The sequence below is a fragment of the Macrobrachium rosenbergii genome, chromosome 40, assembly GCF_040412425.1.
Source record: "Macrobrachium rosenbergii isolate ZJJX-2024 chromosome 40, ASM4041242v1, whole genome shotgun sequence".
In the NCBI taxonomy this organism is placed as follows: domain Eukaryota; kingdom Metazoa; phylum Arthropoda; class Malacostraca; order Decapoda; family Palaemonidae; genus Macrobrachium; species Macrobrachium rosenbergii.
The window spans coordinates 27,540,505-27,566,385 of record NC_089780.1 but is presented as its reverse complement, the minus strand read 5'-3'; the positions used below and the strand labels follow the sequence as shown (position 1 = coordinate 27,566,385).

The following is a 25,881-nucleotide window of genomic DNA, read 5'->3' as shown; positions in this document are numbered from 1 at the left end:
GCCCAGTTCTCCGCAAGGAAAAACTGGAGCGGTCTGAGATGCAGTCTCCCCAGGGAAACAAACTTCTCCAGCGATGAAATGGTCCCCAGCAGACTCATCCATTCCCTCACCGAGCATGTTTCTTTCCCCAGGAAGGCCGAAACTTTGTCTAAGCAGTGCTGCTGACGTTCCTGGGACGGAAAAGCTCGAAAAGCCACTGAATCCATCCGAATCCCCAGATATACAATGGACTGAGAAGGGATCAGATGTGACTTCTCGAAGTTCACCAGAAGTCCCAGGGACTTCGTCAACTCCAACGTCGTATGCAGGTCCTCCAGACACCTCTCCTCCGACGATGCTCGAATGAGCCAGTCGTCCAAATAGAGCAAGATCCTTATGCCCGCTAGGTGAAGCCATCGCGCCACGTTCCTCATCAGTACCGTGAAGACCATCAGTGCCGTACTTAGCCCGAAGCAAAGAACTCTGAATTGGTAAACTTGTCCCCCCAGGACAAACCTCAAGTACTTCCTTGACTGATGATGAATGGGGACGTGAAAGTAGGCGTCCTGGAGGTCCAGCAAAACCATCCAATCGCCTGGTCTTAAAGCTCCTAATACCGACTGAGACGTCTCCATCCTGAACTTCTCCTTCACTACAAAATGGTTCAGTCTGCTGACGTCCAGGACTGGTCTCCACCCTCCCGACTGCTTCGGCACCAGGAAGAGCCGATTGTAGAATCCTGGGGAATCCAATTCCAGGACTTGCTCTATGGCTCTCTTCTCGAGCATCTGGTTGAGCAGATCGAAAAGGATCTGTTGCTTCTCTGGGTGGTAGGAGGGCGACAGATCTCTGGGCGTTGAGCACAGTGGTGGAAACTCGAGGAACGGGATCTTGTAGCCTTTCTCAATGACTTTGAGGGACCAGGTGTCCGTCCCTCTTGCTCTCCAGGCTTTCGCAAACGAAAGAAGCCTGGCTCCTACTGGTGTATGGAGGTCCGGTACATCATTTCTTGCCCCTAGGATTAGAAGGGGCTCCGCCTCTGGAAAGCCCTCTTCCTCGAGGAGATGACCCTGAGGAGGAAGCTCTACCACGAAAGGGCTTCTGCCTCTTAGAAGCTTGTCCCTGAGAGGAAGTGGACGGGACATCTGAACGTCTGGAAGACTGGGCAAGGAGGTCTTGAGTAGCCTTCTCCTTAAGGCTGGAGGCGAGATCCTTGATCAAGGACTGGGGGAAGAGATGGCTAGATAGAGGGGCGAAAAGCAATTCTGCCCTCTGCAAAGGAGAAACTGACTTAGCCGTGTAGTTACAATACAAGGCCCTCTTCTTCAAGAGGCCCGAGCAGAAATGAGCAGCCAGTTCATCCGCACCATCCCTGACGGCCTTGTCCATGCATGCCAACACGCTGGACAGCTCCCCCAGACTGATCGAGTCAGGACTTCGAGTCTTCAAGTCCAAGGCCCCCAAGCACCAATCCAAAAAGTTAAAAACTTCCATCGTGCGGAAAAGTCCTTTGAGGTGATGGTCCGTCTCTGAAAGTGTCCACGCCACCTTTGCGGAAGAAAGGAGGGCCCTCCTTGGAGCATCGACCAAACTAGCGAAGTCTCCTTGGGAAGAGGAAGGAACTCTGGAACCGATTTCTTCTCCTGTCTCATACCACATTCCCGCCTTTCCACACAATTTAGACGGAGGCAGGGCAAAGGAAGTCTTGCCTTGTGTCTTCCGATCGTCAATCCAAGAGTTGACCTTCTTAAACGCTCTCTTGGTAGCAAGCAACGTCTTCATTTGAAGGAATCCCGGCAATTTTCTCACCTTCGAAGAGGCTAACTGCGAAGGGGGAGAGAGAGGGGCAGAAGGCTGAAACTTATCCGCAAACAAGTCCCTTAGCAGGCTGGCCAAAACCTGGTAGTCCGTAGAAGACGACTTAGGAGGCTGCTCCTGCTCTGCAGACTCCGACTCACTAGAGACCTCTCCCTCTTCGACGGGAGCGACAGGAGAGTCTTCCGGAACCTGTGGAAGTCTAAGGCCTTGTGGTCCGATCCGCAAAAGGGACCTCTTCTTCCGCGAATCTAATGCAGAAAGCTCTGGAGCGTCCCGCAATACTGAGAAAGGAGCGTCCTGCCGAGAATGCTGCCGAGCGTCTTGCCGAGCATCCTGACAAGCGTGCTGAGGAGCGTCCAGTCGAGCGTCGTGCAGAACGTCCTGCCGCGCGTCCATCCGAGCGTCTTGCCGAGTTGCGAGAGGGGCGTCCTGACGAGCATGGGAAACGTCAGATCCAGCAGCTTGAGGAACGTCAAGTCGATGCAGAGCGTCACGACGGCGATCCAACAAACGATGAGGGCGATCGGGAGAACTCGCCGGCGAAGGAGACGAACGAGGAGCAGGAGAGGATGACTTCTTCGACCTCTTAACAGGCAGCCTCAAGTCCTTACGGCGTCGACGCGGCTCAGACTCCTTTGCAGCAAGGAGGGACGCCAACTGCCGCTGCATGTCAAGCAGAAGTCGCTTAGAAGGAGAAGACTCCCTCTCCGGCGAAGGGCTGCTCCTGTGAGAAGACGAGGGGACGCCCTCTTCCTTCTCCCAGGGGCGACGACAGCTCTTTTCTTGGAGCGACTGGGACGCTCAAAAGCGTCCTCCTCGGAAGAAGTCCTGGTCCTCTTCTGCAGCGGCAACTTGTCGAACCATTCAGGCGAAGAAACAAGCGCACTCCGAGAAAGAGGACGTGAAGCGTCCTCCTCTCCGAAGCTTCTCTTCCAAGCGCGAGAGTCCCTCTGAGAGCTTGACCCCTTGCGCGGGGAGGGCGTCTCGGAGGACGAGAAGCAATCCTTAAGGATGCGTGCGCGAGCACGATCCTTGGCAGCCTGGGAATCGACAACAGGTCCTGCCGAAGGGACGCCAGATCGGTGGGGAGCCCCCGTAACCCTCTTGCGGCTTTCGACTTGCCCACTCCCTGAGTCCTGGGAGTCCGACAGAGGCCCAGGCCTAGAGGCATTATAGGGCCGATCTGACGCCCCCTCCACAACACTAGGGGGATCACTGCACTTCACAACACTTTCTATGGCAAGCACTTTCGACTCCAAGGCACGGATGGAGTTCAAAATCTCCGTCAGGGCATTACCTTCCGCAGACGCAACCTCAGGGCCCGAAGGCAACACTACAGGGATAGGTGAAGCAAAGTCTACAGAAGGGTTAACAGGAGACAAAATATTACCCTGACTCCCACCAGCCGACACGCTCCTGGAGGAAGACCTCCTGATCCTGTCACGCTCTAACTTGCGCATTATCAAATCATAAATCTTCCAATCGGCATCAGGCAAAGTCTCACACTCCTTACAGCGATCATCAATCAAACAAGCATGCCCTCTACACCTCATGCATACTGTGTGAGGATCTACCGAAGCTTTCGGTAGCCTCACCTTACACTCCTTCACACCACATACCCTGAAACTAGCAGAACCAGATCCAGACATCGTAACCAAAGAAAAGTCAAAGCCAAAATCAAAACGGTTCACAAAAGCGTATGCCTATCCACAAATCCAAAGTCAAAAAACCAAAAGACAATCAGAATACTCAAGTGGCAAAAAGTTTTTGAAATCCAACGACGGAGGTATTGACAATGGGTGTTGACAGTACCAGCGACAGAGAAAATCTGAATAAAAAATGGGAATGGTTCCTGATACCCGCCTCCCAGCGGCGGGAATGGATACTAACCACCTGGCCCCACTGCGTGTGTTGTAAGTTTTTGAATTTCTGTCGGTCCTTCGGAGAATACAGCTATATAAATATCTGACAGGTAAGTCTCATGAACAAATTCCATCATTATATGGGTTAAAAAACTAGAGTACTGTTCATTTGAAAAATAACAACTTTAAAAAATAAATAATTACTATATACTAATAACTTCAAAAAATTAAATTATTCCTACCTGAAGGAAAGCACTCAGGAAATTTGCCAGCCGCAGGGCCATCCTAGCCTCATTCTCAAACTGCTTCTCAACTCCAAATGCAATGTCACCACGAAGAACCAGATCATCAGGACTAAATGTTTTACAGTTCTCTGCAGTGACTGACTTCAGGTACTCTATCACTTCTTCAACATTCATGTTGTTTGTACGAGATGCATTGGCACCTGTAACATTATTGTAATCCTTGGAGAGATACTTTTGGCGTTCATATTCCTCCATGCGATTGTAGTCAAACGGCAGCTTTTGAATCCCTGACAAAGATAATTTAGAAATGAAAGTGAATTAAAATACATCTGAAATATGTTTCTGTATGACTGGAATAATAAACTACCAAGCTCTGATACCTCCTGATTAACACAGGAAATCTAGAAATGCCACAATTCTCTATCACTACTACTGCGAGGAATTATCTATGGCTCCCTACAGAATCTCTTTGAAAGCCCATCACCTTCCTTTCTGTCAGATTTACCATATTAAGCTGCCATATAACTTTTACTCACGCAATTCATTTAATGACCACCCAGAAAAAAGGGAAAACTATATTTGTATGTCTTGAAAAGACATTTGAGAGTACCAAGAGAGTAATTAGATGGGCATTCAATAAACAGAAGGTATCAAAAATACTCATAGAACAAATAATGAGACAGGAAGGAATATCAAAAGAATCTGCAATTTATATTGGTGTCCATTACGGATAAGAGCCAAGTCCTTTATTGTCCACCACAGGATTGAGGGGAACTACAACCATGTGAAGAAACAGGCCCATGTGAGCTGCTTTATACACCCCTTGTGATAACAGTACAGTCAGAGAAAGAGGTCCTGAAACTGCTTAGAGATCAAAGATTTAAAGAGAGAAGATGGCAAATTAACCAAGCTAACCCATATTTCACTGACCAAAAAGAAAAACAAGCTAAGAAGTGAACAAGCTGGAAATACTCATGATTGTTAAATGAGCCTAGTAACTAACACAAATTACTGGTAAAGGGAGGAATGATGAATAATTACCCTGGAAAAGCGGATTGTGAAACATGTATTGAAAGGATAGAAAGAAAGAGTAGCAATATAGCCTGGATAAAGCAGAAAGAATTGCTGAACTACTGGTTTTAAAGATATCACTTTAATATCACTATCATCATCACCACCTCCAAAATTCCACCACTTATGTCTTTCCCATGCTTTGTCTGCCACAAATCTCAACTCATCTTCAAACTTCCTTCTCATAATCTCATCAAAGCAGGTCTCAGTCTTCCAAGCCTACTTGTGCCCACTGGAGCCAAGCCAACACTTCATCAAGTACTATTCTCCCAGGGATTGTGCACAGGACATGTCCAAGTCATCTCCATCTCCCTTTCATCATTATCTAATCAACATATGGAACTTCTGCCGTTTCCTTTATGGTATCATATCTAGCGCAGTCCTGTCATCTGATGCCTAATATTCTTCTTAAAACTTCATTTTAAATTAACAGAATCTTTACGACATACTGCATTGCCTTACCATGAGTCAAATCTGTGTGGCAATACAGGTCTTACTAGAATTAACTAATCTTACATTTTTATGCAATTTCAATCTATTTGATTTCCAAATCTTATTTAGTCTTTCACTAAATTCCAACTCAAGAGAACCTATACTAAATATCATTGTTCCTAAATATCTGAAAGTTTCAACCTCATTAATTCTTTCTCCCTTTAATGTTGTTTTGTCAAGAGAGCCTGTACTGGATATCATTGCTCCTAAATATCTGAAAGGTTCAACCTCATTAATTTTTTCCCTTTAATGTTATTTTGTCCCTCTGTGCATACTCTGTCCTCATTTGATATTTTAGATTTTATTTTGAGTCCCATGTCTACTAAGCATGCTTAGTAAATCTTGTGATATGCTAATTAAAACAGCATCAACTGCATACTCTAAGTCTATCAACTTTCTATCATTACTCTATTTAAACTTTTTTCTTTTACCTACAATCACTTTTTTCATTAAAAACCTAGAAGGGCAAACAGCAAAGATAAGATAACATTCCCTTGTGGCACCCTACTGTTAACTGCATATTCACCTGACAAGACCGCATTAACATTAACTTTGCATCTACTTTTCATGGACTACTTCAATTAGCTTTACATATTTAAACAGGAATGCCATAGTGACACAAGATCTAAAATATTAGTTTGTGGACACTATCAAGTGCCTTCTTGTAATAAAAAAAAGCCATCAAAAGGGGATTTTTAAATTCCTGCTTAGTAAGGCAAAAATCTATGGTGTAAATTAAGGCTTGTATTTTTCTACACAGTTGAAACAAGGTCACTAAGAGGGATAATGAAGGGTAGTGTGAAGAGGTGTGACTGCAAAATGCTGACAATCAGTGTCTAAATGAGTACACTGCTGGGAGATGTAGCATACAGAAGCTCAAATATATGACAAGATCTAAAAACTAAGATGGTTTGCATATTTGACAGGAAGGGGAGAAAAGCAGTTAACCAGAATAGTAAATATGGACTTAGCAGATAATGGCCAGTACTGTAGTATGGTTCTGAAAGTCATGGTGATCAGTGCATGCACGAAGCTTGACCCACAATGAAATTTATGCTGTACGTACGCAAGACAGCAAAGCAGAAAAAACGGACATAAAAACATTAATAATAATAATGTCTAACTTGATTCATCAAACCTCAACATTTCACATATTGTTACTAAATAGTACTTTGACAAGAAAATCAGGTCATACTTGTACTTTAACAGGGCTTGTCCAAAAAGGATTTGTTGGCGAATATGAAGTCAAAATAAAAGGTAAAGAGGAGGCTAGATGGTTTAAGTGAGAGATCACTTCTGAGAAGGGATGAAAGTGCTGCAAAGAAGCCTTATTAGACAGTTTTACAACTCCACAGTAGTACTTACATCCAATTGGGGTACAACCGAAGGAGTTGCGATACTGGTAAAGTGTTGCTCTCTCAATAAGTTCTCCAAGGTACGGTCGACGAACAACATTTGGTAATCGATAGCCTGGCTTACAGCGGCACTGGTAGCCACCTCTTCGAAAACCATAGCCATCCAAGGGTTCACACTGTTCAATGAGCAAGCATCAAAAATACACTGCTAATTAATAACACTTATTTTTCATCATCAATAGAGCATGTGTTAATTATTAACAAAACACTAAACCAAAGTTAAGTATCCAGCTCATTACAAATACATCCTCTGAACTTCAATTTCTATGCTGTGATTTATCAGTGTATGAAACTCATATAGACCAACTCTTAGGTCATGTTATAAAACCACATGATGCTTGAGTAAGAGGAAAAAACATGATATTACGGGTTCCTATCCTTAATTTTCATTATATATAAGCCTGCAATAAAGGACACCACAGAAATCAAATGAAACACCTTGTTTTAAACAAAACCACCAAATGTCAACTCTGAACTACGAGGAGCCACTACTGATAAGGTACAGCTATTGGCCTTGATAATTATAATACAGTATTACACAGTGAAATATTAAGGATATATTCTATGTAAAATTTATCTCTAATGAGACCAAACTCAACGGGTGCTTACCTTAACACATGAAGAAAAAAAATTATGATGCTCCTTACATTTCAAGCATGAAATTTGAAACTTTGTTCAACACAAGACCATTGCCATATAATTTTAATGCACAAACTCTTCATGACAGCTATTAATAAGGTAGCCGATCAATGAGAAATCTCCAAATACCAGTTGTAACATCAGAGAGAAGGGGATAGTGATGTATCACTAATGTCAATCAAAAATAAATAAGCAAATTATTGACCATATGACCAACCTTTAAAACTTAAACTGAGTTAAGTCCTGATCAACACAATTCAAGCATTTTTCCATCAAGGCATCCTGGTTGAAACCTGATTATGCCTATATCTTCAAAAGATTTGTTGATACAGTAGAACCCCAGTCCTTGACTGTACATGAACTCAACATTATCAGATTTCGACGCAAAATTTCGAGTAAATTTTGCTTTGGAGCTCGAACAAAAAACCAGAATCCTACCCGATAAACAATGTGATATTTGTAAACAAAGTGTTTTGTATTTCAGTCAGTCGGCGCTAGTTGGCGTTGTTCCCAGGCGTTGTTTAAACCCCACTCAGCTATACTTCAGTGTTTTCATCTATTTCCTTAGTTTTTGTGGCTTTTTGTACTGTATTTTGATCAAAACATGGGTCCCAAGAAAGCCATTGCAGACAAGCAGAAAACGAAAATGGTAAGAACCACAATTGAACTTAAAAAAAGAGATTACTGAAAAGTACGAAAAAAAAAAAGAGATTATTGAAAATTATAAAAGAGGCATTCCTGTGACTGATTTAACGTCTCAGTTTAAGAATTGACCTTTGAAAACCCCAAGATAATAATAAAATTATTGTACATCTGCCAAAACTTAGAATCCTAAATAATATCTCTCTCTCTCTAAGATACTGCTAATTTGAGTCTCTTTATCCAATGGGTATGTACACAGTACTGTATGTGTGTTCATGTTTAAAAATGTAAAGTACAGGTAATATATCTTTGGAAGACGAAAAAACATATTTTCTCTCTCTCTCTCTCTCTCTCTCTGTGTGTGTGTGTGTGTGTGTGTGTGTGCTAATGAGTCTCTTTAATAGCACATATTCACACTGCGTGTGTATTCATGTTTTAAAAAATGTATAGTACAGGTACTACATCTTTAACTATTTAAAACTACGTACTGTATTTAAAACACACACACCATCGTCACATGAGCAAAATGTTCTTTCTCAGACAGAATGCAGTACAGCTAAAAACCTGATTGGCTGGCTGGTTGCCATGGAGAGCTGTTAGCCAGTGACAGCCCTCTTTTTCTCTTCTAATTTTAGACATTTCGACCACAAATTGCATGTAAGGCACCAAGTCTGAATGTTGCCTTGGTCATGATTATTTGACTGAAGTTTGCAAAAATTACTCAATAGTTTGCTTTATATACTTACTTCTTCATAAAAACAAGAATTTAACGATATTTTTAACTTTAATATAGAGGTATGAAAAATCCCACAACAGTCTGTCGTAGTGATGCGTCATCGCTTGCGAATCCTATTCCCGGACCTACCTCAAATTAACGACTGCAAACTGATGACGACATTAGTAACAATAAAGAACAATCCTCTCCAAGATCGATAAAATAAAATGTACTTTATAGTCATACTTGTCATTAAAATTGACAAGTTGAATTACAATTATTCTGATCATGTATATTTTTGCATTTTACAGAGTGGTTTTGTTGAAAAATGTTAGTAAACATATGGTCTTAATTGCCCCACTATTTTATTATTGATGATCTTAATTATCTCACATTTGTTTAAACAGTATATTTATATGAATAATAATAAACCATAATGAATAAATAACTGTAATGAAAAAACTTGAAAAAAGGGAAGAAATATGTTTTTGGTGCAGTAGTGTTTGATTATGCTCCTGACCCCACAGTTCCGAAATCTGAAAAATTCCAAAAACCGAAACACATTTGGCCCTGAGGATTTCAGATAAAGGATTGTGTACCATATTGTGAGAGTAATATGCTACATTCCACTAGACTCTGTATAAAATTTACCATAAATAATACTGTTGTAAATGCTTGTGTGTTACCGCAATAAGCTACCAGGGCGGTGCTAAGGTTTGTTTCTATCCGCTCACGCCAAATGGCTGAAAGGCAAGTTGCAGCTGTATCGTTAAGCAATTATTCTTAAGTTTATGATAACAGACATAATTTGGCTTATTTTTTAATATTTTATTAATTTACTGAAATAATTAGGGTTTTTTTCAATGTTTTTTATTAACAACAATTTTTGTGCCTACCCAGTACAGTACCCAGCCTAGCCTATGGCGTTCAGTCTCCCATCGGTAATACAGCTGCACTGGACATAGGGCAGTTTTTTTTATACAGTATACATTTTAAAATAAGAAAGTTCATCAAATACAGTATGTTATTTAACTCGGAACTTATTTACAGTAATTGTAATTTATATGTAATGTTCTGTATAAAAAGGCGAGGTTAGGGTAATAACTGGTGGTCAAGAACGGATTAATCCACTTTCAGTTATTTCTTATGGAAAAAATTTATTCGGATCTCGACTGAATCACATTTCGATGCTTCTTGTGGAACGGATTAGCATCGAAATCTAGAGTTCTACTGTAGTACAAAAAAAAACAAAAGAGAATAAGACATTTTCATAACTGCAGTTTGCTCATACCTTCATTGGTTCAATGAAGTACTGTACAAGGTGTTGTAAAAAGTTTTAGTAGTTGCACAGCCAGATGGAAGCATATGTTGAACAAGTGAAAAGTAAAATACCTTACATAAAACAAAGCAGCAAGGAACCAAACGGATTCATCAAAAAAAATTTTAGCAAGCAGCAATGAACCAAACAGAGACAGCAAAAAACTTTTAGTAAGGTCTCAAAACTGCTGAGCAAAATATACTACGAGAAGCAACCTATAAACCAAAGGCTAAGTAAAAAAAAAAAAAAATCTAAAAATTATCGTACCTCTGTAGTATCCTTCTTGCATCTTGAAGTGTCTGCAAACATATTAGGACCATCATTACCTTCCCCTTTGGGACACTGATTTATATCTATTCGATCATAATCCATCTCCATAACAGCAATGCCTGTTAATGTTGGATATTCAATGTGACGATACTGAGTATGACGTGGATACAAATCAGCTGTGGAAAGGCCAGAAACACTCAAAATAAGTAAAAAAGCAGCTGTAACTTACAACTCATGACACAATATACACAAATGTAAACTAGAATTGTGGTTAATTTTAAACCCTTTACTCGTACAACATGTACGCTTTTATGGTACAGTAATAAAAGACCTGCACGAGCGACATTCTTCACCTTGGGACTAATAAAAAGACCGCGGCGATCATTGTGTTTTCTTCACCTGTTAATTTTCATTAGCCAATACAGTAATAAATCTATTTTTTTAATATATGGGTATCGTCAGCAGTTCCACTCAACCACATTGTCACGATTTTAAACTTTTTTCCTTTTGATTGCAGTTATTTTACAGGTTTTTTTTTTTCAGTATCATGATGTCGGATGATATATAATTACATTTTACAAGACATTGAACCCATTGTCGATGAAGGTTGGCAGTTCATGACAGATCCATTTTGACATCTATTTCAAGTTTCTTTTTGTGATGATGATATTGACTGAAAATAAGTTCAACATATTTTTCAATACATCATGTCTCAAAAACTTTAACCCCTAGCAACATTTGAAAAAGCACCCATTCACTCTTGATTACAATTTTACCAATTAACATACAATTTACAATGCTATAAAATAAATATCATTAAAAATAAAGTTTATTTTAATTAAAAGAAAACAGTAGCTTTTCTTTCCCTGATAATTTTTTTGTACTTTAATTTAATTAAAAGAGAACATTGGCTCTTCTTTTCCTGATCATTTTCTGTACTAAGTAAAAATGTATGTGAACATACCAATACTGTATAGATATTCCATCTAACACATCAAAATAAATTTCTTCATTTATAAACCTGGTAAAGAATCATTTCAAAAAACACAAACAGTATAAAATAAATATCTTAAAAATAAAGTTTAAATTAAAAGAGAGATGGCAGGAACAGACCACTTGTTGGATCTGCCTGTACAAGTAAAAATATGGCCCAATGTGAATTTCACAGGTCCAGGATTTTCAAAAACACAAACAGTTCAGGAGAGATTAGGGCCATGGAACACGTCAGTCAAAATATGTCTCATTGGTGTTATTTCAGGGCATTAGGGCCATGGAACACCCCCGTCTCATTGGTGTTATTCTAAACCTACAAGGCATGATCAGTAATGAGATTACACACACATGTATGAAGGATACTGTATAGCAAAGCAGCCTCATTTGAAACATCATCTAAAATTCACTGGTATTAGAAAACACCATCAAAAATTCACTGGTATTAGCAAACACAAAATTGGGAATCTTTGCCTCTTTCCAGTTTCTAAAACACTGATAATCTGTCTGTGCCATTTGGAAATGTTATACTGTCAAATGAAGAGTACACCTGAAAATTACATTTTCATATATAATGAAGCACATTATACTGTATACAGAGGATTCCAATTACTGTACTATACAAATAATTTATACTTCTGGCCACTATAAAAAACAAACAAGATATGAGAAGGACTTGATTTATGCAATATAAAGCAAATCCACAGCAACTTACACCTCCCACTGCTTGACCATTTGCTTTTTTTTTATTTCAAATAGATATATGGATAAAAGTCTGCTGGTCAACTATGGGGTAAGATTAAAATAACCACTCAGTAGTATTAAGCCATGTTCTACAAGCAGTTTTTCTTAATGTTAGCAGTTTTTTCTTACAATAAGCACTTCATTTTTAATTTACCTTTCTATCCACAATGGAAGCTAATTATTCCTTGTTAAATGGATAAAAACCCAGTCCAAAAATCTAACATCTGGACATACAAATATATAAAAGCAGTGGCTAGTTCTTTTTCATACAGCCTGTTTGAACAACCTAAATTCTTCTAAAGTTTTAACAAACTGATTATGCAATACTGTACTGAAAGACTACAAAGCATGATGTTTTCTTTGCTATTTAACAAAATAAACAGCTTACCCTAGCTTACCCTATATTTATGCATTCTACAGTACTGTAACAATTTTACCTCGGTCATCCATTTGAGAGGTCTGTTGTGTGCACTTTCCACCTGAATTTATATCTATTCCAGTTCTTAACATATGGCCTTCTACTGGTCTTCAAGTTACACCCAGATATAATCCTGCACTTTTCTAAAAATCCTCCCCATTTCCTATTACACATTCAAAACATCTCAATCTTTGAATCTAAATCTATTCACATGACTACACAAAACAGCTCTCACCAATTCCTCATTAGGAATAATTTCCAGAGCAATCCAGCTGTTATCTAATCATTTTACAGTTACATCTCTTTATACGGCTACCATGCTCTTTGTTAGCTCCTGAGTGTAATTGTTGTCAAATGACGTTGAAATTAATTCCACAGAAGCAATTACTCAACAGAAGTACTTTGAACAAATTTTAAATGAACAGCATGGATCCAAAAAACAATGCAAATTACTTGGCAATACCAGCATTAAATGAAAATTATCAATAACCACCAACACTAGTTACCATTCTCAAATTTAAATAAAAATAAAAGAACTGTCTAAGGCCAAAGAACAAAAATTGAAAGATACTTCAAATTTTTGTTTCAAATCCCACTCCCATACCACACTCACACACAACACACAAAAGATACTAAAGCACAAGAAAAACAGAAAAAGAAATCAAGAAGGCAAAAGTACGGAGTCTGCACAGAACTTTATTATTGTAATAATCTGCAATTTATAGCAAAAAAATTGATATGGATTACAACACTATCCACACTTGGAGACTGTATTTTATTGATTTGGGTTCAATACATGGAAAATCAGATAGGGGTCTGTTGAAGTAGAGCTACAATAATCTTGAAAACAAATAAACTCTTTACAAAAAGTATAAGTGCAACATCTGAAACTGTATATGATTTTGACAGTTTTCACTAGTAATACCAACAGTAAAACACTATGACCCCTGCCACCAATAAAAATTCTTTGCAACATTTCTTCAGCCTTTCTAGCATTTCTATCTTTCCTTTTCATTCATTCCCTTGGTCTTCCCACTTCAGCTTTTTTCATGCTCCAATGTCTGCTCCACCTCAAGTAACAAACCATTCAGGTCAGCCCTACCGTCATGTAAATTTGACACTAGCCTTGTTGTACTTGAACAAAAATAATATTCATTACCACATTAACATTAACAATTATACAGAACAATGATGATGACAATACAAGTATTAGGTCTAATTAGTCCATCAATTACCTGGTATGTTGTCAATTTGTCTTGCTGCTGATGGTTAGTGTGTGGCAACCATGAATAGTACCACTCATTGACTCGATAGTCCTCCAAAGTGTAATTAAGAGATCTCTCTTCTGTTGGCATGATTGCTCCTAAATCTTCTACTTGAAAGAAATTCAATGTTGAAAGACGCTCCAAGTGAACAGGATCATTGTAGTCATCCATTCTGAAAGGTTTCAAGGAGATAAAATGTTAAAAATGAGATTACAGGTTTTGTAGAAGTTGAAACTGCCAACAAGCATGCAGGAAGTATATCCATAGAAAAGGTTAAATAAGTATTGATGGTTCCTGGCAGTACATTACACAATGTAAAAGTACATTCCAGCAACAAGAAACATCAACAGGCTTTGCCAAAATAAAATTCTACCTATAAACTTTAAGCTCATCTACTCAAAACTAGTGTGAGTTTTCATCTCAAAAACTGAGATCACAAACATCTGGATATTTACATTCATACTTTTTCAGCAGGTGAAAAATATATACTGCATTATCAAATTTTTAGTGCTTGTAACACTATTGTAATACTAACAGCAATTATGGCTGTTTTAAAGTTCTCTTTCCAATACCTTTCCAAGCAGATCATAATTTTTAGTAGACATATTAAAGCATAATTTGTAACTATTTAGCAGACAACACTTTGAGAGTGAAAGTTATTTAGTGAAAAAACCAATAAAAATTAAATAAAAAACATTAGTGGCATTCATTTCCCATTCTCTACACTTAACAGAAATGAAAATTCAACTATCAGACATGGTCAGATTAAAGCTATAATTAATCTACACCATCTTTTGAATATTACTAACATCACTTTTTCTTCACAATAAAACAAACTGTTAACCTGAAAATTTCAGGCTTAGAACTATCATCGCAAAAGCTGGAACTTGCCAAAGATGAAGAAACCATGCAAAAGAAGTTATGCAAGTTCTCAACTTAAAACCATGATGGGACAAAAGTAATATCAAGAACTTGACTGAAAAAATACTTAGTAGTACTTAAGGAATCTGCAAGTACGAAAAAGTGTACTTTGTGACACAAGGCAAATTTCACTTCCCATGTAGTCTCATTACTATTTAGCTCTGGAGGATATTAACTTATGGAAAAGCTTTTTGGAAACATGTACAGAAATATCTAAGAAGTATCTTTTGGCTGTGGCAAATGAGAATTATTTTATTTTGACAATTTACCCATCTTTCCCCAAGACAGAATACAATATATTGTCATACAGCTGTCCCTATTGGGGGTTACCACTAACTATAAGCCTTCCATGACAAACTGTAGATGGGACTACCAGTGATGCTCATATCATCAGGCAGTTTTACCAAATAAGTGATGTTACTAAAGTATGTGTAGCAATTTAGAAACGTGAATACTTGCAGAATCTTTGTTTTAACACAGAATGACACAGCCAACTAAGAGCTTTGGCTTAAATTTACTGCAATATCCTTTAGCAAAAGCTCCCATTTTCAACTTAAACTCCTCAACCAATTTCTTTAGGCAGGTCATATGCGAATCTAGTATATCAGGTGGTCTTATTATTTTAAAATATTCAAATCATAACCATATCTGCCATGAGCCAGCTTAAGCGATGAAATTATCAAAAGTTCTAAATCACCCCAAACAGCAATATCATGTATAAAAACCATGTGATATAAAACAGTACTTGGCACTTTGTAATCAAATATGTAGCAAGCTCCTTTAAATAGATATCAATCTACTCGAGGGTAAATGCAAATTTATAATCCATATAGTTTTTGGAAGTCTATACTCCATTATCATTACCACTGCCTAGTCTAATGGGAGAACAAATCTACTAAATTAAATTTCACCTATTCTGTACAAAATATTCATTAGAAAAAAATCTGCCACTTTACATCCAACCAAGACTGTGGCTAAATGATACTTTCACCCTTCATCTGTTCAGAGCACACTCAATATTATGAAATCATAATACAGGCAGTCTCCGGTTTACGATGGGGGTTCTGTTCCTACACTGCATCGTAAGCCAAAAATCATAAAAAACCCTAAGAAAATCTTACTTTTAATGCTTTGGGTGTACTGAAAATGGTGTAAACTGCATTTTTATTGAGTTTTTCATAAAAAAACCCTCCAAATTTTTATTATTCTGCTGTTTTGGAGCCATTTTTCTTCCATCAGATCGGTGTACAATGCGTAATAACCCTGGAACATGCGTCATAAACCAGGAAATCATTTCTGATGAATATATTTCTTTGTTTTAGGAAGAAATATGAAAATAAAAAGCCAAAACTGAAAGTTTGTCAATTAAAACCATGGTAAAAATAGTAATGTTGATGGGTAAGTCAGCACTCCTAGCATCTTTCAGTTTTCTAAATCTAAACATTTCTGCCATTCTCAGCAAGCAAAAAACTTTAAAATCTGCTCCTTCTGTTTCTTAAAATCATGCACAGTTGACAATATGACCCCTTAATACTCACAAACACCTTACCCAAGTTCCTTCCTTTGGTTTTTTCATTAACTCTACCTTTTAACAAATAATGTATTATGCTTACACTTTTTAGCATTACAACCACGTTTTACACCCCCCGGTTGTTTGTATGACATTGTGAAAGACTAAAATACAGCCAAATACATGAAAATACCAGGCCTCTATCACCAAAACAGTCGCAGATTTTGGCAATTTAGAGTGCTAACAGTGCTGCATTGTTGGCAGATGCACAAATTAACGCGATAAATAAAAAAATAAGCTGGATCTTAGGAGTTGCCAAACCATGGAATTATATATTAGAGGTTCACCAAGCATTTCAAAAATGTGTCAAACATAATTAATGACAAATTAAAGGGGTTCAACCTGTATAAAATCTTTTTATTAAACAAGGTTGCATTATAATTAACCACAACAAAAATTACAATCTTACCTAAATGCTCGAGGTGCAAACAGTGGCATAGTCTTATTAAAGAACCCTTTGTAAGATGATGAATATGCCATATGGGGCTGAAAGTAGATCCCACTAGAATTTATCTTTGGATTAGCTGCTACATCTGCCACAGTTCCCAGGAAATAATACATAAATCCTGGATCATACTCTGATGCACTCTCTGTTGCATTAACTGAAATGCAGTGGGATGAAGAGAATCAATACATATTGTAAAAAGAACAAAAATTGTCATTAATACCTTTGCATCTTTAAGCTCAGATCCATATCTCCTTGGCATTTAGCCCATAAAAATCCATGAACATAGAAACCTACAAACTGGTCCCAATATCAAGGACACCCTTGACTTGGTCTCTCATCCATAAAAAAACAAATTAAAACTACTTACTCTTGAGTTCTACCTCTCCTGTTAGAGATGAAGAGCAAGAGGGTCACCTTTATAAATTCTTGGTCAACTGGCCTTTCAGATACAGAAGTAAGACAACAGATTCTTGCTGGGCAATGGTTTTTACTTCAAATTCATTAAAATATTTTTATTTCATTATCACAACTATCATGCATTAAACTCTGGTTTTGCCATCAGCATTCTTGTACATACAGTACTTGAAATACAAGAATATCATAATTTTGGCACCACTTCCTATTATAATATTACAATTACTTCACCTAGCACCAGAGCCTCCAATATAAAAAGTAAACTAGAGCAAAATACAGCTACTGTGATTCAAACTTGCTGAACATTAAGGAACAAGATGACTCAAGTAAAATTCTGAAATCCAGTTCTTGGAGCATACACAGTATGACAACTTTTTAATTTACTGAAAAGCAAAACTGATATGGCACTACGTTGAAAAACTGTAAAACTCCAGGGCCAGATGATATACCAAGAAAAATTTTTAGGACTCTTAAATGAGTAGCCAGGAAAATCTGCTCTTCTGTCATAGCATGTAATGAACTGCAAAAAGGTCACTTTAGCATATGAAAGCCTGGGTGTCCTCAAAAAACCTAGAGCCACCAAAATTAAGAAAAGTGAATAAGTATGGTAGGACAACATCAAAGATCCTCCCAAGAATTTCAACAGGGATAATGACATGAAGGGAAAAACAAGCTGAAAGGAATTTACTATGTTGCTTTTAGATCCTCATGTGGGACAAAAAGTTAGCACATAACCAAGAATATGATATTTTAATGATAAAATAAAGTTTGTACATACTTACCTGGCAGATATATATATAGCTGTATTTCTCTGAAATCCGACAGAATTTCAAAACTCGCGGCACACGCAGTGTGGCCAGGTGGTTAGTACTCATTCCCGCCGCTGGGAGGCAGGAATCGGGAACCATTCCCATTTTCTATTCAGATTTTCTAGTGCCACTGTCTCAAGAGGGGAGGCGGGTGGGCACTAAAAGTGTATATATCTGCCAGGTAAGTATGAACAAACTTTATTTTATCATTAAAATATCATTTTGTTCATGACACTTACCTGCCAGATATATATATAGCTGAATCCCACCGTTGGAGGTGGGAAGAGACAGAATAGGATTTAGGAAACAAACAAATGTAGGCGATTGACGCCTTGGTTCCTTACCTGTTAGCATAGCTGACTTCGAGGTTACTGTCACCCAAGCCTGCTTCTGCTTTACTAGAGTCTCCAGCAAGGTAGGGACCTATAAAGCTGGTGAGTTCTAGATGACCTGTCCACGGGGGCGTGACCACAATAGGACTAGATCATACGACCATACTGAGAGGGAAAAGGAGCAACGACCAACCACCTGACCGAGCCTATCTAAGCCATTGAACCTAACATAGGCTAAAAATTGGGACGTCCACCTCAATGGCCACCCAACAACCAAAAATACAACAAGATTAAAAGATACTACCTAACCCCTAAAGGATAGGATGAGTATTGCCCTCTTCCCCCAACATTGTGTCTGCGGAAATGTATGGTCCCAGCGAAGAGCAGTCTTCAAATGTTGTCTTCACATCCATAAGTAATGCGAGAGCGAACACTGAATTACTTCCAGAAGGTGGCACCCAGAAGATCGTTAAGGGACATATTCTTCTGGAAAGCTACCAAGTCGCGATGGCTCTTACTTCATGGGCATTGACTTTCAGAAGTCTCGTGTCACCTTCTAGGCAGGTAGAATGAGCCTCTCTAATAGTACTTCTTAAAAAGAATGCTAAGGCATTCTTAGACATAGGTAAATCAGGTCTCCTCACTGAACACCACAGACTGTCCGATGGGCCTCTAGTCTCCTTGGTCCTGGCTAAGTAGAACTTGAGAGCCCTGACAGGACACAGGACTCTTTCTGACTCTTGCCCAAGAATCTCCATCAAACCTTTGATTTCAAAAGACTTGGGCCAAGGGTTTGAAGGATTTTCGTTCTTGGCTAAGAACAAAGGATTTAGGGAGCATACAGCATTAGGACCCCTAAAGCCAATATGTTTGCTAATGGCTTGAACTTCACTAATCCTCTTAGCCGTCACCAGAGCAGTTAGGAAGACAGCCTTCCTAGTCACGTTCTTGAGGGAAGCCAAGACAGAGGTTCAAAGCACTTGACATAAGGAACTTCAGGACAACATCCAGATTCCAAGAAGGCGTCCTGAGTTGAGGAATTTTGACAGTCTCGAAGGATCTCAAGAGATCGTGAAGATCCTTGTTGTCAGCCAAGTTTAGGCCTCTGTGTCTAAAGACTGCCGACAGCATACTCCTATAGCCCTTAATAGTTGAGACTGCCAGTTTATTCTTTTGCCTGAGATGAAACAGGAAGTCTGCTATTTGTGGTACAGAGGTCGTGGTCGAGGAAATTCCGTTGCTCCTGCACCATTTCCTAAAAATAGCCCACTTGGACTGATAGAGCGCATTAGATGAAGGTCTCCTGGCACTGGCGATAGCCTTTGCCACTGCTTTCGAAAATCCTCTTGCTCTCGCCAACTTTGTGATAGTCTGAACGCAGTCAGACTCAGAGCGTGGAGGTTTTAGTGGAACCTTTCGAAATGAGGTTGCCTGAGAAGGTCCACCCTCAGGGGAAGCGTCCTTGGAAAGTCCACCAGGAAGGTCATGGTCTCTGGGGACCAATCCGCTGCTGGCCAGAAGGGGGCTATTAAAGTCATCCTTGTTCCTTCCGACGCTGCAAATTTCCTGAACACTTCTCCCAGAATTTTGAAGGGAGGAAAAGCGTAAAGATTGAGGCCTTTCCAGTTCCAGAGGAGGGCGTCTATAGCTATTGCTCCTGGGTCTAGGACAGGAGAGCAATAAAGAGGGAGTCTCTTCGTCCTGGACGTAGCAAAGAGGTCCACTAGAGGACGTCCCCATAACCTCCACAGTTCTAAACACACCTCCTCGTGAAGGGTCCACTCGGTCGGTAGAAGCTGATGTTGCCGACTGAGAAGGTCCGCGCGATATTCTCCACGCCCGCAATGAACCTCGTGAGGATCGTGGCGCCCCGTGCATGTGTCCAAAGCAGGATCTCCTCGCTAGGGTGAACAGGGAACGGATCGAGTACCCCGTTTTTTGAGGTAAGCTAGAGCTGTGGTGTTGTCCAAACTTACTTGAACAATTCGGCCTGAAACTCGGTTCTCGAAAAATTGAAGGGCCAGCAGGATAGCCCCTATTTCTTTGAGATTTATGTGCCAGGACACCTGTTCCCCTCTCCAGGTGCCTGACACTTCTTCCCCTCCTAGTGTTGCTCCCCATCCTTCCCTGGACGCGTCGGAAAATAACACTAGGTCGGGGCTCTGAAGGCCTAGAGAAACCCCTTCTGCTAGTTTTAAGGGGTCGAGCCACCACCTCAGGTGATCCTTGACCAATGGAGAGATCTTCAATGTCTCTTCCAGATCCTCCTTGTCCCTCCAGTTCTCCATCATGAAAACTGGAGCGGTCTGAGATGAAGTCTTCCCAGGAAACAAACTTCTCCAGCGAGGAAATGGTCCCCAGCAAGCTCATCCATTCCCTCACCGAGCATGTTTCCTTCCCTAGGAAAGACGAGACTTTTTCTAAGCAAAGCAGTTGACGTTCTTGGGATGGAAAAGCTCGAAAAGCCACTGAATCCATCTGAATCCCCAGATAGACGATGGACTGCGTCGGGATCAGATGAGACTTTTCTTGGTTCACTAGAAGTCCCAGGGACTTCGTCAAATTCAGCGTCAAAGTCAGGTCCTCCAGACACTTCACCCGAAGAGGCTCGGATGAGCCAATCGTCCAGGTAGAACGAAACACGAACACCCGCCAGGTGAAGCCACCTCGCAACATTTTTCATGATCACCGTGAAGATCATGGGAGCAGTGCACAAACCGAAGCAAAGAGCTCTGAACTGGAAGACTCGTCCCCCCAGCACAAACCTCAGGTACTTTCTTGACTGAGGATGTATGGGAACATGAAAGTACGCATCTTGCAAGTCCAGAGAGACCATCCAATCTCCTGGCCTTAAAGCCCCGAGAACAGACTGGGGCGTTTCCATCTTGAATTTCTCCTTCATAATAAAGCGGTTCAAGATGCTTACATCCAAGACCGGTCTCCATTCTCCCGACTGTTTCGGGACTAAGAATAGTCTGTTGTAGAACCCCGGAGAATCCAGTTTCAGAACTTGTTCCATGGCTATCTCCTCTATCAACTGCTCCAGGAGGTCTAAAAGAATCTGTTGCTTCTCTCGATGGTAGGAAGGCGACAGATCCCTGGGCGACGTGCACAGGGGTGGCAACAAGAGAAAGGGGACCTTGTAACCCTTCTCTAGAACCTTTAGGGACCAGGAGTCCGCCCCTTTCGTTCTCCAGGCTCCCGCAAAATAAAGAAGCCTGGCTCCTACCGGTGTCTGGAGGCGTAAAGAGTCACTTTTTCCCCTAGGTTTCGAGGGGGCTGCTCCTCTTGTGAAACCTCTTCCTCGCGGAGACGATCTAGAGGAAGAAGTTCCTCCGTGAAAGGGCTTCTTCTTCCTGGAGGACAAAACTGAAGCTGAAGTAGAAGGAGCTGACGGACGTCTCGAAGAATGGGCCAGAAGATCTTGCGTGGCCTTCTCCTTAAGACTAGAAGCAATGTCTCTAATTACAGACTGGGGGAAAAGATGGCTGGACAAAGGGGCGAACAATAACTCTGCCCTTTGCGAAGGAGAAACTGACTTAGAGGTAAAGTCACAAAACAAGGCCCTCTTCTTTAAGAGGCCCGTACCAAAGTGGGAAGCCAGTTCCTCTGATCCATCTCTGACTGCCTTGTCCATACAGTTAAGAACACTAGAGCTCCCCCAGGCTGATCAAATCGGGGCTCCTCAGCTTAAGGTCTAAGGCTCCCAAGCACCAGTCCAAAAAATTAAACACCTCCATGGAGCGGAAGAGTCCCTTAAGATGATGATCAACAAAGTCCAGGAAACCTTAGCAGTAGACAGATGGGACCTTCTGGGAGCGTCGACAAGGCTGGTGAAATCCCCTTGAGAAGAAGAAGGCACTCTAGGACTGATATCCTCTCCTGTCTCATACCACATACCAGCCTTGCCACAAAGCTTAGACGGAGGCAGGGCAAAAGAGGTCTTGCCATGGGCCTTCTGTTCCTCCATCCAGGCATTGACTTTCTTAAAAGCCCTCTTTGTAGCCAAAGAAGAAGTCATCTTCGCAAACCCCGGTGCTCTCCTCGCTTTGGAAGAAGCTAACTGTGAAGGAGGAGAGAGAGGAGCCGAGGGTTTAAACTTATCTCCGAACAAGCCTTTAAGAAGGCCAGTCAACACCTGATAGTCGGAAGAAGAGGAAGCAGAAGAAAGCTCGACGTCAGCAGGCTCCGAGTCGCCAGCGTCTTCTCCCTCAACAACAGGTGAAACAACCGAGTCACCCAACACTTTAGGGGAACGAAGGCCTTGAGGTCCGATACGAAGGAGGGATCTTCTTTTCCCAGAAGAAAGAGAAAGCTCCGGAGCGTCTCGAAGAGCAACGGAAGGGACGTCCTGGTGAGCGTCCTGAAGAGCGTCCATCCGGGCGTCCCGCCCAATGTCCAGCAGAGCGTCCTGCACAGGAGCATCATGAAGAGCGGCAACCGAAGCGTCCTGGGAAGCAGCTCGCGAAGCGTCACGTTGGCGAGCGTCACGACGGGGAACTCGTGAACTAAGAGGGCGACAAGGCGACGAAGCAGGAGACGGAGACGAAGAAAAAGGAGCAGGAGAGGGAGACTTCCTGGACTTCTTGACGGGCAGGTTTAAGTCCTTGCGACGACGAGGCGCTGCATCCCTCTCTGCAATAAGAGAAGACAACTGCCGTTGCATCTCCAACAAAATCTTCTTGGAAGGAGAGGTATCAAGCCTGGGGGGAGAGCTGATCCTATGGGAAGACGAGGGGCGAGGGGACGCCTTCTTCTTCCTCAAGCTAAAAAGGTTCTCTCCTTAGAGCGACTGGGACGCTCACAAACGTCCTCATCAGACGATGTCCTGGTCCTCTTCTGTGGTGGGAAAGCTTCAAAGTACCCAACAGACGATGAAGAGTGACGAGAAGCGTCCTCTTGAACGAAGCTCCTCTTCAGAGGACGAGAGTCCTTCTGAGAGTTCCACCCCCATACGAGGGAGGACGCCGGAGGACGAAAAGCAGTCCTGAGAATACGTGCCGAAGCACGATCCTTGGCAGCCTGGGAAGTGACAACAGGACCTGCCGAAGGGACGTCAGATCGGTGGGAAGCCCCCGTAACCTTCTTGCGGCTTTCGACATGTCTTCTCCCTGAGTCCTGGGAGTCTGACAGCGGTCCAGGCCTAGAAGCATTATGGGGCCGATCTGACGCCCCCTCCACAACACTAGGGGGAACACTGCACTTCACAACACTTTGAAGCGATGTCACTTTATTTTCGAGCTCACGGATGGTGTTCATGATCTCCGCCAGGGCCAAACCCTCCGCAGACACAACCTCAGGGCCCGAAGGCAAAACCACAGGGACAGGTGCAACATTAACTACTTTAGGGTTATCAGGAGAGGAAATAGCCTGACTCTTGCACACACTCCTGGAGGAGGACCTCCTGACCCTGTCACGCTCCAACTTGCGAACATACGAATCATACGACTTCCAGCTCGCATCAGACAAAGGCTCACACTCCTTGCATCGATCATCTATCAAACAAACATGCCCCCTACACCTCAAGCAAACCGAGTGAGGGTCTACCGAAGCTTTCGGTAGCCTCACCTTACAATCACTCATGCAACATACACGAAAACTAGCAGAACTAGATCCAGACATATTAAAGAGCAGTCATAAGCAAAATCAAAAACAGTCCAGATAAAAGCGTGTGCCAATCCACAATCCAAGGTCCAATACCAAAAGTCAAGAGAATACTTAAGTGGAAAACCAGCAAGCAACGAAATCCAGAGACGGAGGTACTGACAACAGGTGTTGACAGTACCGGCGACAGAGAAAATCTGAATAGAAAATGGGAATGGTTCCCGATTCCCGCCTCCCAGCGGCGGGAATGAGTACTAACCACCTGGCCACACTGCGTGTGCCGCGAGTTTTGAAATTCTGTTGGATTTCGGAGAAATACAGCTATATATATATCTGGCAGGTAAGTGTCATGAACAAATTATGCATTTACAGTAAACCTGAAAGAGTTTTCATAAGATGCTATGAAGAAATCTTATCATCACAATGTAGACTGGAGAGATAGAAGGTTGGAAAATAACCTGTCTCTGGGATAGATGGTCAGTGTATTTGTAGCAAAAGAAGAAACAAAGGACTTTTCACTCTCTCCTTGTTGACAATTTTGCACTATAATACAAATCATTTCATTCTAACAACTTGTCTTTGTGCTTACAAAGGAAGTCTAAATATAACCATGAACATCTTAAACATACTGTAAACCTAAACTCTTACAAAAGTATCAAAGTCAATGCTCACCTGTAGGTCTTTTAAAACGTGACTGAAGGATGTATGAGTAAAAGAAAGCCCTTGAATGGGCCATGTTATGCAGGTGGTAAAGCGCAGTTCGATTTGGAAAAATGGGGTTGATGTTCACTTGCTTAATATCTGGTAAATGTGATATACTATCCTCTGGCAGGTACAAATCCATCTGAAAAATAAATAAAAAATAACATACAACCTTAAACCTGTCATTTTACTATATATTACTCTGCACTAAAGTAATACTACAAAGTGATATTCACTCATAAATCAGAGGAACAGCAATGCATGCACTCATTTCCCTACTTAAAAATGCAACCTGCATGATTACTAAATTACAAAATATTGCTGGATAAGTAGTCGAATTCACTACATGCTAGGATCAAAGTACTACACAATAACCTCTCCATGTTATCTGTCCCATAGCATGAAATGCTCATTTGCAAATTGAGTGCCCTCACCAATAATTGTTCAACAGATCAATTATGGTTGATCCCTTTCAGTCTGAGTAGGCAAAAGCAAAAATTATTCGTCAAGCAATCTAAATGATAATAAATGCTTAGCAAGACAAGTTCAGTAAGTCAGTTGAATGCTATGTGCTGATTAGCAATGATCTCCCAAAGGTTAAAGAAAAGTATAAACACTGAATCAAACTCAGCCTTATCTTGTCTGATCCTGTGATTGCTTGTGTGATCCTGACTTCTTTTACCTTAGTGGTAACCTTGAGTGCTGTTTGACAGAAACCATTTCTTTTGGGACTCTGCCCTATGCCTTGCTGTGGCTTTTCTTCTGTTAACTGATTTGACTTTATAAATTAAAGAAGTAACAGAGGTTGGGCAGCAAGACTGAAGGAAGTAGGAATGGAAGGTAAAAACTGGGTGCAGCAAGGGGCCAAAGGGATGCTGCAAACATCCTACAAGGTTTTCTTCATTTGTATGTTTGCTGCAATTCCTATGGCAACCCCACCTATCAAGAAGTATGACCTGTCAAGGTGATCCATGACAGTACCTTTCCAACAATAATATCCGGCTAAACAACCAGGACGTTAGCGAGAAGTCTATCAAAAGGACAGAGGTCATGGCTATTTCTTGACTGTCTGTGAGGGCCTTGACTAAGCAACCCTTATGTGACATTGTGAATAACTTTCAGAGGGTGTGATAGTTCATATCATCCAACTGTGGAAGCACCAAGTTTTGCTAATCTTTGGAGACTTCAGAGAGGAAGA

General features: G+C 40.9%; 1 protein-coding gene across 1 annotated transcript in view; it reads right to left on the bottom strand.

Moving 5' to 3' along the window:
* LOC136826378 (uncharacterized) overlaps positions 1-25,881 on the bottom strand; it is a 102,263-nt gene that overhangs the window by 62,791 nt on the left and 13,591 nt on the right. Inside the window, exons 2-7 of the mRNA XM_067083637.1 lie at positions 24,654-24,825; positions 16,784-16,976; positions 13,793-14,055; positions 10,464-10,684; positions 6,833-6,998; positions 3,902-4,191 (exon numbers count right to left, since the gene is read on the bottom strand). Coding sequence (XP_066939738.1) covers positions 3,902-4,191; positions 6,833-6,998; positions 10,464-10,684; positions 13,793-14,055; positions 16,784-16,976; positions 24,654-24,825 — 1,305 coding nt within the window. The remainder of the gene's footprint in view (positions 1-3,901; positions 4,192-6,832; positions 6,999-10,463; positions 10,685-13,792; positions 14,056-16,783; positions 16,977-24,653; positions 24,826-25,881) is intronic.